General features: G+C 44.9%; 1 protein-coding gene and 1 long non-coding RNA gene across 8 annotated transcripts in view; one reads left to right on the top strand and one right to left on the bottom strand.

The window, feature by feature from the left end:
* Positions 1-55: 55 nt before the first annotated feature.
* The window catches only part of ZDHHC3 (zinc finger DHHC-type palmitoyltransferase 3), a 36656-nt gene continuing 22352 nt past the window's right edge, over positions 56-14359 (top strand). For 3 of the 6 annotated variants that reach the window (XM_055710062.1, XM_055710065.1, XM_055710067.1), the window contains exons 1-2: positions 2135-2318; positions 13809-14138. In XM_055710062.1, the coding sequence (XP_055566037.1) occupies positions 13833-14138 (306 nt within the window). In that variant the 5' untranslated portion in view covers positions 2135-2318; positions 13809-13832. Of the gene's footprint in view, positions 302-1962; positions 2110-2134; positions 2319-13808; positions 14139-14359 lie in introns of those variants that run through there. The other 3 variants (XM_014283188.3, XM_055710063.1, XM_055710066.1) reach the window with 3 other exon arrangements.
* On the bottom strand, positions 634-1790 carry LOC114016905 (uncharacterized). Of its 2 annotated transcripts, XR_003561670.2 has the most exons (3): positions 1272-1773; positions 981-1182; positions 634-871 (listed from the first exon to the last, which is right to left on the bottom strand). It is a non-coding gene; the product is annotated as an uncharacterized LOC114016905 (long non-coding RNA). The 2 variants fall into 2 exon arrangements; XR_008732213.1 differs by having other exon boundaries at positions 981-1790.

A 14359-nucleotide genomic window follows, 5' to 3' on the forward strand; every position in this document is an offset into this window, starting at 1 on the left:
CCCCGCGCCTGCACAGTGCTCCGCTCCCGCGCGCCCCGGGCGGGAAAGCTCCCGGGTCGCCATAACTGCCGTTCTGCCCGCCGAGCGGCAGCGGGGTGGGGGTCTCCCCCTTCTTACAGGCGATGCGGGGTGTGCGGCCGTCAGCCTCCCCACGGAAGGCTTTCCCCAGGGAGTAAGGCGCACCGCTGTGGACGTGGCGCCCACTGAGCACCCCGCGTCGCGAGTAACGTCCCCTTCGAGAAGCTGACACTCATGGTAAAACAAAGGGGCAGTGCCGGCTCTCTGTCTGCTCTGTGCCAAGGTAAAAAGCTCCTGAAGGAGGCTGTGGAAATACCCCAGTGCTGGGGAAGGGCTCGCGGAGTGGTAGACCCCGCAAAAAACCCGAGGTTTTTACCTCAGAAAAAGTTCTGAGCGAGGTGCAGTGCCCGGGGCAGGTTGGTGTAGGAGCAGGGAAGAAACCAAATGCTGTCGTGAGGAGAGTGCGGTTGGTGCTGTGCCAGATATCCCTGGGAAAGTAGCATGGAATATATAATTAAAACCTCATACTATATATTAAAAGGTAATTAAGGGGGGATTTTCTGACAGCCTTAATTGAAAGTTTCACAACATTAACCACTTGTTACGTTTCATGCATTTTTGCACAGCTCTTTTATTTTTAAATTTTTAAATTACTTTAAAAGTTGCTGTCTGACTTTGCGCCAGTACTTGCTTGGGTGAGAATGACCTGTGGCTTCCAAGGATTACCCAGTACACTGCTGGAGATTATTCAGGTGCTTCTTGCTCTCCTCTCTGAGACTCCTTGCTCAATTAAACATGCAGTGTCTCTGGCTGTGCCCCCTTGAGCAGGCAATACAACGTAGTGGGAGCAAACCTGAAGAGTGAGAGATGTTCAGGAGGTTTTAGTTGGGGCTAGCTCTGGTCTGGTCCATTAGCAGTTGGAGCTGAGTGGATGCATTTCTGGGATGCATCCCATGGCTTACCTGCATCCAAAAGCAGTCAAGTTTCTGCCGCCAGGGTTGTTGCATGGAGATCACTTACGGCTTCTCAGTGGGGAGAGCCAGCAGTGGAGCCTGACTGAACTGGGAGCCGAGGTTTGGGCAGCTCATCCTCCCTGCTTACCTGAGAGGTGCGCAGGGGCAGGCCTCCTTCTCAGGCCAGGGGAGTGCCAGGCAAAGGCAGTGCCTGTGGAGGAAAGGGGCCTGGTTTAAATGTGCTTTCCAAAGAACACCTGCTAGTGCTGCCATCCAGCGCAGGTGGACCCTTTGTCTGACCTGCAGCGCAGTTCTTGTGTCCTCACATAGCAGATCTTGTTTACATGCAGGCAGCTGTTTTCCAAAGGCTGGAGAAGCCTGGCTCTGGCTTGTTTTTCCTCAGGGAGGGCAGATGGCATCCCCTTGCTTTAAAAAGCACTAGTGCATTCAAACTCCCTTCTCTGACACAAGGCACCAGCGAAGGTTATCAGACGAAAAGCATGCCAGTTGTGGGGCTGGTTTTTTTTAATAAAAGCAAAGCAATGTCTTTTCCTCTAGCCTTATTGTGGTAAATGGATGACATGCGTTGGCTGAAATAAAGCCAGCCGGAGGGAACCACCGGGAATGTAAAAATTCGCACCACATGATTAATGCCCGGTGAGGCCGTAAGCGGCAGACGGAGGGTGTCAAGCGAACTTAACTGCTGCTCTGTCCTTCAGGACGCGGCAGGACTTTGCCTACTTGCAGACCAAAACCACCCGAACTTGTCCGGGGCGCAGAGGCGCGCAGTGAAGCACATCTGTCCCCATGTTTTTAAAAAAAAAAAAAAAAAAAATTTTTTTTTCCTCAAAACCCGCATTTCCCTCCCCCGCCGCACGCCCGGGACGTAAAGGCGCACCAGGCACCGGCGCGCCCCGGCCGCACGGGGCTCTGCGGCACCCAGGCGGCTGGGCCGACCCCGCCGGGCGCGGCGCCGCCGCCCGCCCCGGGGCCGGGGGACCCCCCGCGCCGCGCCGCGCCCGGCCGCGGGGCGGGGACGGACCGGGCCGGGCCGGGAAGGCCAAGGGGTGCGCGGCCGCCGCCGCCGCTCACTTCCTGGTTCCTCCCGGCGGCCGCCCCACCTCCTCGCCGAGCCAGCGTAAGGGGCGGCGGGGGGAGGGCGGCGGCGGGGGGTGCCGTGCTGTGCCGTGCCGCTGCGCGGGCTCCCCGGGGCGGATGGGGCGCGGCGCCGCGCGGGGCAGCCTTGGCCGGCGGGTCGCTGCGTGGCGGCGTTGGCGGCGTGCGCTCGCGCGGTGCGGGGGTGGCGGCGGCGGCGGGTTGTGCGGCGGACCGGCGGCGGCCTGTGGGGTAGGTGGTGCGGCTGACAGCGCGGAGGGGGCGCCGTGCCGTGCCGTGCCGTGCCGCGCCGCCCCCGCGCGGGCAGGTGCGTGCTGGCGGGCGGGGGGCGGTGGAAGCGGGCCGTCGTTGCCCGCCGCGGGGGGAGCAGAGCGGAGCGGCGCGGCCCGGCCATCCCACCGCGCCGCCAGGGCTGAGGCGGGGGCCGCGCCCGCCGCCTGCGCCGCGCCGCCAAGCGCGCCCCGAGCAGCCCCTCGCCCGGGGCCCCGGGCAGGCGCCGAGTCGCGTCGCGTCCCGCAGCGGCGTCCCCAGGGGCTGTTGGCATCGGTCGGTAAACGGGAGGTGGGCTCCCGCTCGCCCCTCGCCGCCTTCTGATCCGCCGGCTTCCAGCGCTGGGCTGTAAATACTGTGAGGCTAAATATGTTAAATAATACTGGGCTAAATACGTGATGTAGCTTTGCTCCGGGGGCCGTTCAGAGCAGCGTAATGTCCCTTCGGCAGGAAATTTAAACTCGGAGCCTCCAGCAATTTCGTCGGGGTCCTGTGATCTGTTACTGGGTTGCAGTGATGCAAACGGGGTCCTGTAATCAGCCTGTTAATGCGTTGCGGTGATGAAACGTGCCCGTCAGCGAGCGGCTGGACAGTGGAGCGGACCCTCTGCCTTCAGAGGTGGCCGTGGTCACCGGCGTTTGGCTGCGGCTGTCCGATGGGACCGTAGAGCCGTTGCGACTTCTGCATCGGGAGTGATCTGTGTTGAAACCATGGCGCTGCACTGTGGCGGGTTTAGTTGGAATGGATGGAGAGTTATATGTTAATAGGAAGTAATCTGGTCTGTTTTTAAACAGCAGCGTCCAAGTATTACTGGAGTGCTTCTGAAAAGTAATTTTTGAGAAGAAGCAGGAGCTCATGATGGCTCATTAAAAAACAGTTTTCAAGAAAACAGGCTTGGGGGAGGAGGAGGCAGCAGTCTGGTCTCTGATGGCCTCTCCTGCTGCGTGCATGCCAGTGAGGGATGCCAGGTGGACACCAGAGCTTGTTTAGATTTCTTTCCTTTGGTCTTGATTCAGAAAAGATAAACTAAGTTTTTTAGCATGCAACAGAGAGATGGTGTCCCAGGCTCCTGACACAGCAGAGGTGTGTGTGCAATGTCAGATCTGTAGGAATGGGGCCCACATTCAGATGGTTGCTCTGATACAGTGGAATCACAGAGAAGGGACTGGCAGGGTGCAGTGAATGGTGGCATAGTTAGGCTTTAGTGAGTACCATGTTTTTCTTCGCTTAGTAAAAGCAATAAACAAGTCTTTTGTATAGCGTTACAGGCGTTTTGGTGATAAGAGTCAGTATAAGGGGAGCCACATTATTCATATATCTTTAAAAAATATAGTTCTTCAGCATGCAGTACAGATCAGTACTTCAAACACTATGGTTCTGTCAGCGTAGCAATTAATGCTGCCTCACTGATGCAATAGTGTTTGCCGTTCCAATGGGAGCTGCTTGTGGTAGTAGGTTTTGGCTGACTGAAGGCTCATTGAGATTTAGAAGGTGCAACCCAGAAGCTCTGTGTGGTTATAGGTTTGTAAAAGGACAAATGTAAGGTCTGTCTAAAAGCTAAAATGTTTGTTGTGACATTTAACACCTGTTGGGTGTTTTTGTTATGTTTCTGTTTCCTTTTTAGCTTTCATTTTAGGTGGTATAGTCACAGAGTGTGTATTTAACTTTGAAATTGTTTGGTATTAGGCAAAAATATAAAAATTTATTTAACCCTACTGTTGAGACCAGGTTGCAAGAAGACGAATGCTTAATGCCTCAGCAGATGCCGGTCTGCTGTACCCAAGCAGTTGCGAGTCCTTTTGGGGCAGTTTCCTTTATGTCAGCAAAGGGAAGCAACTCAGTCTTCAGCAGTATGTGTGTAGCCTGGGCAATGGTAACTCAGCTTTGGTGAATCTCTTATCTAATTCTTTGGTGAATTTCTTACCTAGTATGAATTTACTTTTCTTGTTGGGTGGGTTGCTGTGTATCTCCAACTGAACAGGAGCTAGCAGTGTTGCATAGTCAAGGCAGTTTAAACCCATGTGTGCATTATTTCAGGAAAACTTGCTCGTGGAGCCATGAAGCTTGCTTGTGCAGGCAGTTCTCATACATCTGTGATGGGGTTTCTCTTCTGTAGAGGAGACTACAAGGGTAGGTGATGAGCACCCACAGTGGTGTTGGTCTGAAAATGGTATGGCTGTAGCTCAGCTAGTCTCTGCAGGTGTTGATTGATTGAGCTCGAAGTTTTCTCTGGTCTCTCTGCAGTGTAGACATGAACTTTTTTTAGGGTGATAAACTGTATTCCAGAATATCTGCCTTCCTGAGAGAAGACAGCAGGTAATATAAAATACAACAAGATTGAAAAAGTTGTTGGCAGTTTTTATTTTCCTTGTTCTGTGCTTAGCTCATTGGAGCAAACCAGATGTGAACAATGGTACCCAGAAGACCATATTTTACTTGTGCATGTAACTAATCTGGAACTTAAGGCTGCATTAGAAAAAATGAGAAGTTAAAGCTTTCCTAATTAAAGCTGCATATTTCCTGGGTTGTGCAGACAATAAGAAAAAACAGCCTGTAACTTGACTGGAACTGCAGTGCAGCAAGTCTGCCAGTAACACTTCACACATTGTCCTTTTGAGAGGGAGTCCAAAAGAGCCAGCCAGCTTGCCTCTGCAGGCAGTGGGTGCCAAAGACCTCCTCATACAGCAGTAGTTCCCAGCTAGAGAGGAGCAACACGTTACAGGCAAGGTGCAGCTAAGGTACTGGCGCTTACTCCACAGGAGCACTGGCAGCTTAATTCTCCTTTCACCTGCTTCTGGCTGTGCCCAGAGGATGGGGTGTGCTTGGGAATGCTTCTGGAGACTGAAGATAGATTTAGCTAGGCTTATAGCCCCTTACCTGTTCACTCCACCAGGTTACAAGGTGACCATACAGGACTGGTGCTGTTATGGGACGGAATAGGAGTGCAAGAAGGAGAAAAAAAAGAACAGAAAAAACCCACCAGCCTAAAGCCGAGAATAGAGATGGAAAAGTCAGGAAGTGAGAAGGAAGGTTACAGCAGCAGAAAGATGTTGGGAGCTGCTGTTCCAAACCTGTAAAAGTAAGTAAAACAGGGACACAGAAAACTGAGTGTTAATACCCGTGGACAACAGAGGAATGTTGAATGGGAGGAAACACAAGGCCCTTGTTGATGTTTTTGCTGCTGGATTGGTGGTAGATAGCATGTTTGTGACGTTCAGCTGTGAGTTTTGCAATAATGAACTGACAGGGGTGACCAGTCTTAAACTTGGTGCAGTGTGCAGAAGTTAAAACAAATGGGCTCGAGTTGAAACAGTAAGAGTGAATAAAGGTAGTGTGAAGTACTATGCTATTTAAAAACACAAAAAAACCCAACCCCAAGACAATGAAACATGTACAGGCCTAGTGGGAAGGCAGTAGTACCATACCATAGATACAGAAAAGGCTATAGCAGGGTGATAAAGGGAGATAGCAATGTGATATACATCTTTGTTCTTTGCAATGACTACTTGAATTACTCATGTCCAATATAGCGTAGAACAGCTAAGCAGCATGCTATGTATATTGCAGTTAGTCTGGTGTCCAATTCTTGGTATTTCGAAGGATAATGAAGTTAATGTTTACACACAGAAATTTTATTTTTTTAAATGGAGACAGGGATCCCTTGTGCTTGCTAATGCAACAGTGAGCAAAACAAGAAATACTTTGTTTGCCAAGTCAGGAGTTCTTTACTACATCTCAAAAGCTTTAACATCCAGCAACTTTGAACCTTCAGGTTTTTCCAGTTCTCTGAAGTAGCAGCATAGGATTCTTCTAGGCTAACACTTAACATCACAAAGGTGTGGATCATGACAGTTGTGATTTTAACTTCAGTCCTTTTTTCGGGATAGAGGTGATGATTTTTTGGTCCCTGTTTTAATGTATGCCCTGTGTATTTTCTGTATTTGGTTTAGGTACCTGCTTAGGTGTAGTATTTAGATTTAAAATCTAAATGCCTTACAGCTTTCATACCTGTATCTCCCCTACCACTATGTGGTAGAGAAGTGTAGGCTACAAGTGGGGGGAGAAAATACGGAGAGTCTGAGTGACTTGTTCATGCTTGTGAAGGTGGGGGCTGTAACAGAAGCAGGTGAGAGCCAAATCCTGGGTTAGACCATCTGAATGAAAAGGTATGTCTGATAGTTAAAGTGCTCTTTCTGCCTTGGAAGATAATATTCAGAATATTTTTTTCTTAGACTAGGATGGTTCTGCCAACTTTAAAGCTATGACTCTTTTGTGCTTCTCTGGAAAATATATTCCTTATACTGTGAAAGCAGTGTAGTTTTTAAAATAGATGCTAAAAATAATGCTAGTTGTATAGACAAACCTTCCCTCTTTCGTTTTTATCTTTCCTTTTCTCTTTTTTCTTGAAGTTGTTACAGGGCAAATTGAGGATTTAAATTCCCTTGATCCAGTGGTTTGCTGTTTTAAGTCCTAAGTCAGCATCAAAATCGAAGAGCTGTCTAGAAGACCAGGACTGCTTCTCCTCTTTTGTCTTCTTCTCTTTTGTCTCTTATAAGGCTGTCTCTTCAGGATAACTGCGGTGCTGTGGGATAGCATGACACATGGGTGAAAGTGATCCCCATTTGTTGTTTCCTGTTTCCCAGTGCAGTCCCATCTGCAAGATTGTCCTTTCCATGCTTATTCCAGCTAGGTGGCAATGCTACAAAGCTCATTTGTATTTATATGTTCAGGATTAATATTTCTCTTTTTACATAGGTTAAGTAGCTCATGTGTATTTAGCCTTTTGAGAAACTGTTAGATTGAAGTGACAGAATTTCACTGTTGCCCTTGCAGCTCGGATAGTTAAAAAATTACCCTAAGTTATTTTGTAATGGTTCACACTTAATGACAGTTTTATAAAGTACGTTCAGTCTCTGATCAAAAGCTTACTAAGATCACTGACTTTGTGGTCAGACCAAGTCAGATCCAAGTCTGACCTTAGTTTCTGTTGCCCTTGTGACCTGTGTCCTGTTCCTAGATGTTGCCCCATTTTTGTCACATAGTGGTCCAGTGTTTATGTACCTTGGACAGTAACTACATTGTCTGTCTCCTCTCCGCTGTGCAGACTGGCAGCTGACAGGCCTTGTAGGTGGGAGTGCAGTCACTTCACTTACCAGACAGACGCTTAAGTCGGTCGTTATTGAATTATAATTTATTTATACAATACATATCCATTAGTTAAACAGAAATTATGTAGACATTAACCAGGAAGCTGTTAAGGTTGCATACCACAAACGTGTTTTCAGTTGAGAAAATGCGGCCTTACTTGCAGTCCTACCAATGGAATTCCTCTGGCACTGTTGAAGTTGCTTCTTGTTTACACTGATGTAAATGGGAGGAGAATTGTGGGGCTTATGCCTTATATGGCTGCATCTCTTTTGAGCCTGTCACCCTCAGCCCGATCCAGGCCCTCAGGATGGAGTTTCTAGACCTGACAGATGTCTTTGAGGTAATTTCCACCTCCCCATGCTCTCCTTAGGGAGACATTTCCTGTATGTATTCATACTCCTGTTCAAATACATTCTTCAGAAATGCACTACTTCAGTAAATCTTCCTCTCTAATGAGATGCTTCTAATAAAAATAATAAAAGTATTTTAGTGTGATCTGTTTTTCTTTAAGGTGTTGTTCACTCATGGCCTCTTCAAAATAATTAAAAATAAGAAATAAATTATGATTCACTGAAATATTTAATGATGTGAACGGTTTTCTAAACTGTGACTATAAAACAGCATTGTAATATAGCCACTTATTCCCTTCATGTATGGAAAACTGTTATAACTGGGTTACCATCTGGTTTTGTGTGCTCTTTCCCCCTTTTCATGGCAGATAATCCAAGCCTGTGCATTTAGCCTCAGAAAACACAAATTTGTTTTAAGGCTTGTAATTTTTAAAGATTATTTTAAATGGATTTAATAGAATTCACATTCTTATCTCTGTATACCATTTTTCTTCAGTGTGGAAACTGAAGCTGTTGAAATTGCATGACAAGTAGCCAAATGTTTCAGGGGGACCAGAGGTGTTTGAGCCTCTTGCTAAAAGCAAATGTGTAGCTGTTAATGTAGTAGTTGGGCTGAAACTGTGCTCCTTAATGTGGCCTGAATTTCCGGAAGAAAATGGAAAATTACCTGTGTTAGGTATAATTCTGTTACCTGCTCCTAGGGTGGCTGGAATAGGGCTAGCAGTACTGACTGCCCTGTGACATTTTGATCTGAGTCAAGTGTCCTGTCAGCACAGTGTTAAACTCCGTGCTTTATCCGTCCCTATTGCTTTTGCCATTTTCATAGGAGAGGAGGAGGTTTTGACCCGATTGGGTTTGGGGTTGTTTTTATTTGTTTTTTGTTTGATTGTTGGGTTTTTTTTAACCATGTGTGGAGTCCTGAAAATATTCCAATGGAAGTACAACTCTCTATAGCAAATTTAAGCCTGCTAATAATATGCTTTCTTTTTTTAGCTGCCTTTCACCGACCTGTTAAAAATGTCCCATTGACCCTTCAGGGTTTTGTAAACCGGGGGTTGGAAATTGCCATGCTGGTGGATATCTGGATGAATCTGCAGGAGACTGCCAAAGATTCTTAGCATAGCTGGACTGTTTTGTTCCACTCCTGCTGATCAGATAAAGCTTTTTAGGCCTTGCAGGAGCCATTAGGAAAAAAATATATGAATGCTATAAATATTTCCTTATTATCCCTGGTAGAACTTGCTTTCGCAAGTTTTGACAGGCTTGTTGTCAAGATTTGAGCTGTATTGAAAGCGTGGCAGGAGAAGCATAGGTAAATATCCTATTAGTTAGAAAGCACACTTCCTTTCACTTCTGTTGCAAAGGAAGATTAAGTGTGTAGTGTTTTAATTCAATGCAGTTTTACATACAGAAAAACGAAATTAACTTCAAAATGACATCTCTTGCAGGTTCTAGCTAGCTAGCTAGCTATGTGGAGTTTGTTGGTTTTATTTAAAAGGACATCCTGTCCTGTGGATCTAGATTGGCTAGTTTAGCTGTCATGAGTATAACGTGACTGGTTATGTACATTTTCTTCCTTTTGTGATAAAAAGTTAACTTTAGTGTTGTTTGTAAGCTCTCAAAATACTGTTGATGAACTCTGTATGTCATAGAAGCTGCTCCAGAGCATCTCTTTAAAGCTTGTAGTAACTCAAACTAAAAACCTCAGAAAATGCCCATGATCTGCCCTGATCCCATTTCCACCCCTGACCCCCAGTTGTTTTCACATAATTGGCAGAACTTGAAATTCCCTTAGCTCATACCACAAAATGTAACCCTCTTCCCAAACTTCAATGTTAGTGGACTTACAATAGAGGAAATGGTTGCAGTGTACATGGTAATACTGTAGTTTTGCAAGTCATACCTGTGTGCTTGACATCACTAGCATGAATAATTACATGAAAATCAGTGGGGTGATGATGATGATGGCATTAAACTTGGTGTAAGTTTTATAACATCAGAACCTCAGGTAGCTTTCAGGTACACATTGGGTGAAGGCTCACATCATTCGTTAGTTCATTCTTAACACATTCTTTGGCAGTTGCAGGCCATTAAAAAAACGTTTTTGACAGGGCATATGGCAGGTCAAAAGACAGTTACTTGATTTATGTAGGGTGTAATAGCATATTTTAGGTGTTCATTGTAGGAGGAAGTTGATTTTATTTACATTTCTAATTTGTGTATTACCTGTTATTTTATTATTTGCGTAATACCCAGTGCCTTCCAGATAAAAAAGAAGAGGTCTTTGCTCTGACATGTTGTTAAGCTAAATGGATGTGTGTGTCATCACACTTACCTAGTGGCCTCTCTTGTAGCCTGACACCATGATTAAGTCCGTAAGCCCTTTGCCTTCATTGTTTACCTATTGTTTGCTCCAGAGCAGGAGGGACTGACACATTCCACCTGTGTGCTATAAATTAAGCTCATATGCAGCATGGTTGCAGGGCAGACCAGTTAAGGCAAGTTACTGCTTCCTCCCCTCTCCAGTCTTTTTTTTTTTTTTTGGTTTGTTTGTTATTATTTATATGAAGATACTAGGTTGGACAACATAAACAAAAATAGATGTTTGTGTATGTAGGAACAAGGAATTAAAAAGAAAACTAACTGGGTCATGTAGAAGAGCAGCTGAAACTCTGAACTCCTGTAAGTTGACTCAAGATAATGTACGCTAAACCACATATGTATTTCTCAAATAATGAATGGTGTTTATGTACTGATTTTTCATTTTGTTGCCTGATGATGCCTCTAAAGCAAGCATTAAATAACAAAGTGCATTAAATAACCAATTTGTCTTAATTGGAGGCCTGTGCTCTATGCTCTTAACTGCTTCTTTATTGCACTGCAGAAATGAGTCCCCCGACTTTCAGACTGAGGTGCCTCAAGGCTCCTTCCAGTTTCTCCTTAGTTACACAGCAATAGCTTCCCCCGCCCCAATTTAGCTCAATAATACTACTGAGAGAGAGCACAAGAACTCTTACTGGAGGGAAACCACTTCCTGCATTTGCAAAAGAGATGAATTTTTATTTGACTGCTGAAATGTGCTGTTCAGGACTAAACCCACAGTTTTAATCACTGTGTATTTGTCTGGCTTTCAGTAAGTTTCTACTAATACTGACCTTAAGGTGACTTGTCAGACTAATTCCTCTGTTAAATAGGAGTTTGCTTTTCCTGTCAGTGTTCCATTCCTTTGTTTTGGGAAACAAAACTGCAGGGGGAAAAAAAAGGGTCAGAGTCTAGGCAAAATATCCTCAGTCTGTGTTCAGGACTATCCCAACTTGTTACTGCCCCTGATGTGTCAAGTCTAAGACTTCCTTTTGAAAATCAAAAACCTAAATTACTGTTTTCTTTCTTATTTTTTAATGCAATGTGATGTTACTGTCAACACAGTTGTCAGGCATGAGTTTTTAATTATGCCAGCTTTAATTTGAGCTGCAAACCAACATAACAATTCCAGTAAGATTAGTAGTAGTGAAGGTTAACCTGTTTCCTTGGGGAGGGGAGGGATTGAGTCTTTTTAATACTTGTTAAGTCTGTGTGAATGTATGAATATATAAGTTTCCTTACAGAAATTGTGGAAAAATTGGGGAAAAGGTATGGATTTACTAGTACATATAGATTTGTCTGAATTTATACCACCAGATTGTAAGGGTAGTCACTGTTTCTGAAAATTATGTAGTTTGTCTCCCTAAGTGTCAGGAGTCATGAGACTAAATTATAGCTGTGGTTAAAATACAAAGTAATTACAGTGTGGTATGTGAATTTTGTGAATGGGGAGGAGAGGTTTCTTTGTGTTGTTGTTTTTTTTCTTGCTAAAGTAAATGAGATCCTCGTGCGCATTTTAATCTTGATTTTTCTATTCTGTGTGATGTATGTATAAATATAAGGCTGATATTACATGATACGATAAATACAATTATTTAACATTAATCCATGTGACTCTTCAGATTAATAAAATATCTTAAACTCTCTCACTTAGCAGCACACTAAATGCTCAAAGCTGAAATGTAAGAAAATACCTGATTCTCCTAGTTTAGTTTTCTAACATAACTATATAGATATTATCATAAATGGTCTGCTTCATCCACTTCAGTGCACTTAGAAACTTTGTGCTCCTGGCTTTTGCCTCTCACTGTGGCAATAGCAGTTCCAGTCACCTCTTCCATGTAACTTGCACTAATGCGACAAGCTCATCACTTCTGTGCTTGGATGTAATTAATCATCCTGCTCGTTAATAATCTTAATTTTTGGCTGTGAAAGACTAATTGCCCTCTTATGAATTTTGTCCTCTTGAAATAACAGCTAAGAAGCAAACTGTCATCTCCTTCCCTGTCTAGGTAGGTGTAATAGCGTCTCCATTTAGGTTGGGGTTATGCAAAATAGAGCTTTCTCTTGTACTTAACAGAATTTACCTGTAAAAGTTTTGAGAGAATTTTAAGGTCCTAGGTACTTTTGTGATCTTATCACTGTGTTTTCTGTAAAATGTATCCATTTTGTATAGGCAGCAGTGCCACTTTGGTAACAATTAAGCACAGAAAGAGCCTCAGTATGAACTGTTTTGGCGAAAAAATCCATTGTGAACAATGTCTTCTTTTCTCTGAATTAGAACTGAAAAATGCACGTGCTTTTTTGCAAAGCACTGAGAATAATCCTTACATGTTGAAATAGAAGGAGGCTGAACCCCCCTTCTGTTCAAGTATATGCAATTCAGTGTATTTGGTAGTAAAGGTATTGTAGCTGATTTTGTAGAAGGTAGGTCTTTATGCAGAGGCTGTAGTGGTTTTGAGCATTTAGAGCGTTGTGCGATTAGTTTGTGAAGAAGTCTTTGGAAGAAGTTGCTGGGTATATAAGAGCCACTTTCAAAGCGTAGCATTCCAGGTGTGCTCTAGCATTGAGTGGTGTATGTTCACAATGCAGATGGATTGATCCCCTGCCAAAATCTTATGAGCACCTTTTTTGTTTTATCAAGTGCCTATGTTTGGTGGAGTTACATTGAAACTATATGCACAGTAAGCACTGTGCATACCTGGAGTAGTACAGTTTCTGGCTCCAAGGTGGACCTTACCCTCTGGGTAGACAAGGTGCCTCCAGAGACAGAGAGGACAGGGAAAGGACATGGCAGCAAATGTCATGTTAGTGCCCTTATTATAGTGGAGTGGAGTTAGTTACCTAGAAGTGCTAAAGGGGGTGGTGCTATTGAGGGATGGAGCAGAGGTGGTGGGAGAAGCATGGCAAAAGGCCGAAGGAGGAGATGAGAGTGGGAGACGGCTGTTGTTTGGGAAGAGTGTCCTCCAGCCAGGGCTAGAAATTCCTTCCAAGATCTTTGCCTGGATTGCTTCTTCAGCAGTTCCTGCTGTAATTTTGCAGTGGTTTGGTTTTGCACTTTTACCCCAAAGCTGTGGGGCTATAGATAAGGAGAAAGAAACCTCTTCCACTTGCTAAGCTCCCCAGTATGTGTAGGAGAGATGTTTCCCTTCTGCAGGTCCGAAGCAGCAAAAAGGGACCCTGCAACTGTATGACAGGTCTTTCCTTTTTTCCTCCCATGACAGTGTCCAGTTCTTGCTTCAGTTGCTGCTGTGGCAGGGCCTGTTGGCCCCTACCTGATCACTTCGTTAAAATACTTGTTGCCTTTCCTCTGGGGTAGGTGAGAGGTGGGTGGAGGTGGCACGCTGGTAGATTTTATGTGTAATTAAGCAAATCTTAAAAGCACTTAGAGAGTCTTCTGAGTAAGGAGTGTTCTGATAAGCGCAAGAGTCTGGTTTCCAAATCCATTATTTCGTGTTTGATTTATTTAACCTTTTTGCTTTTTCAGCTCACTTTCTGTAATTCGGAATTTCCCACATGATCCCCATGCCATTATGCGAACGGAGGTCTATGTGTCTTGCAAAGCAGTGAACACTGTTTCTGACTTTTTCAGATGCAAGTATGGACATAATAGCCTATGATGATTACTCCAGTCCACCACTTCAGAGATATTGAAAGGAAACCTGAATACCTCCAGCCAGAAAAGTGTGTTCCACCTCCTAGCCGCGCTTCCCTGGGAACAATGTGGTTTATTCGAGATGGCTGTGGTATTGCATGTGCTGTCGTTACCTGGATGCTGGTGTTCTATGCCGACTTTGTAGTCCTCCTTGTCATGCTAGTTCCATCAAGAGATTATGTTTATAGCGTCATCAATGGCACACTGTTCAACACCTTGGCTTTCCTCGCTTTGGCTTCACATTTTCGTGCTATGCTGACAGATCCAGTAAGTATATCTCTCTCTGTATGTCTTGGAAAGAAACAGGCGGTGTTTTTCTTGTCTGCTAGATGTTGGGTGACTTAGTTGCCAAGTGAGTGGCAGATTTAAATAACTTTTTTTGTGTCAGCCTGCTGAGTGAGACTGCTGATATGGTATGCTAATTTCTCATCCCACGCGGGTCAGATGCAAAGTCAAGGACACAGCTTTAGATTCCCATTGTGTCAGAA

This window comes from Falco cherrug, chromosome 4 (assembly GCF_023634085.1).
Source record: "Falco cherrug isolate bFalChe1 chromosome 4, bFalChe1.pri, whole genome shotgun sequence".
Classification (NCBI taxonomy): domain Eukaryota; kingdom Metazoa; phylum Chordata; class Aves; order Falconiformes; family Falconidae; genus Falco; species Falco cherrug.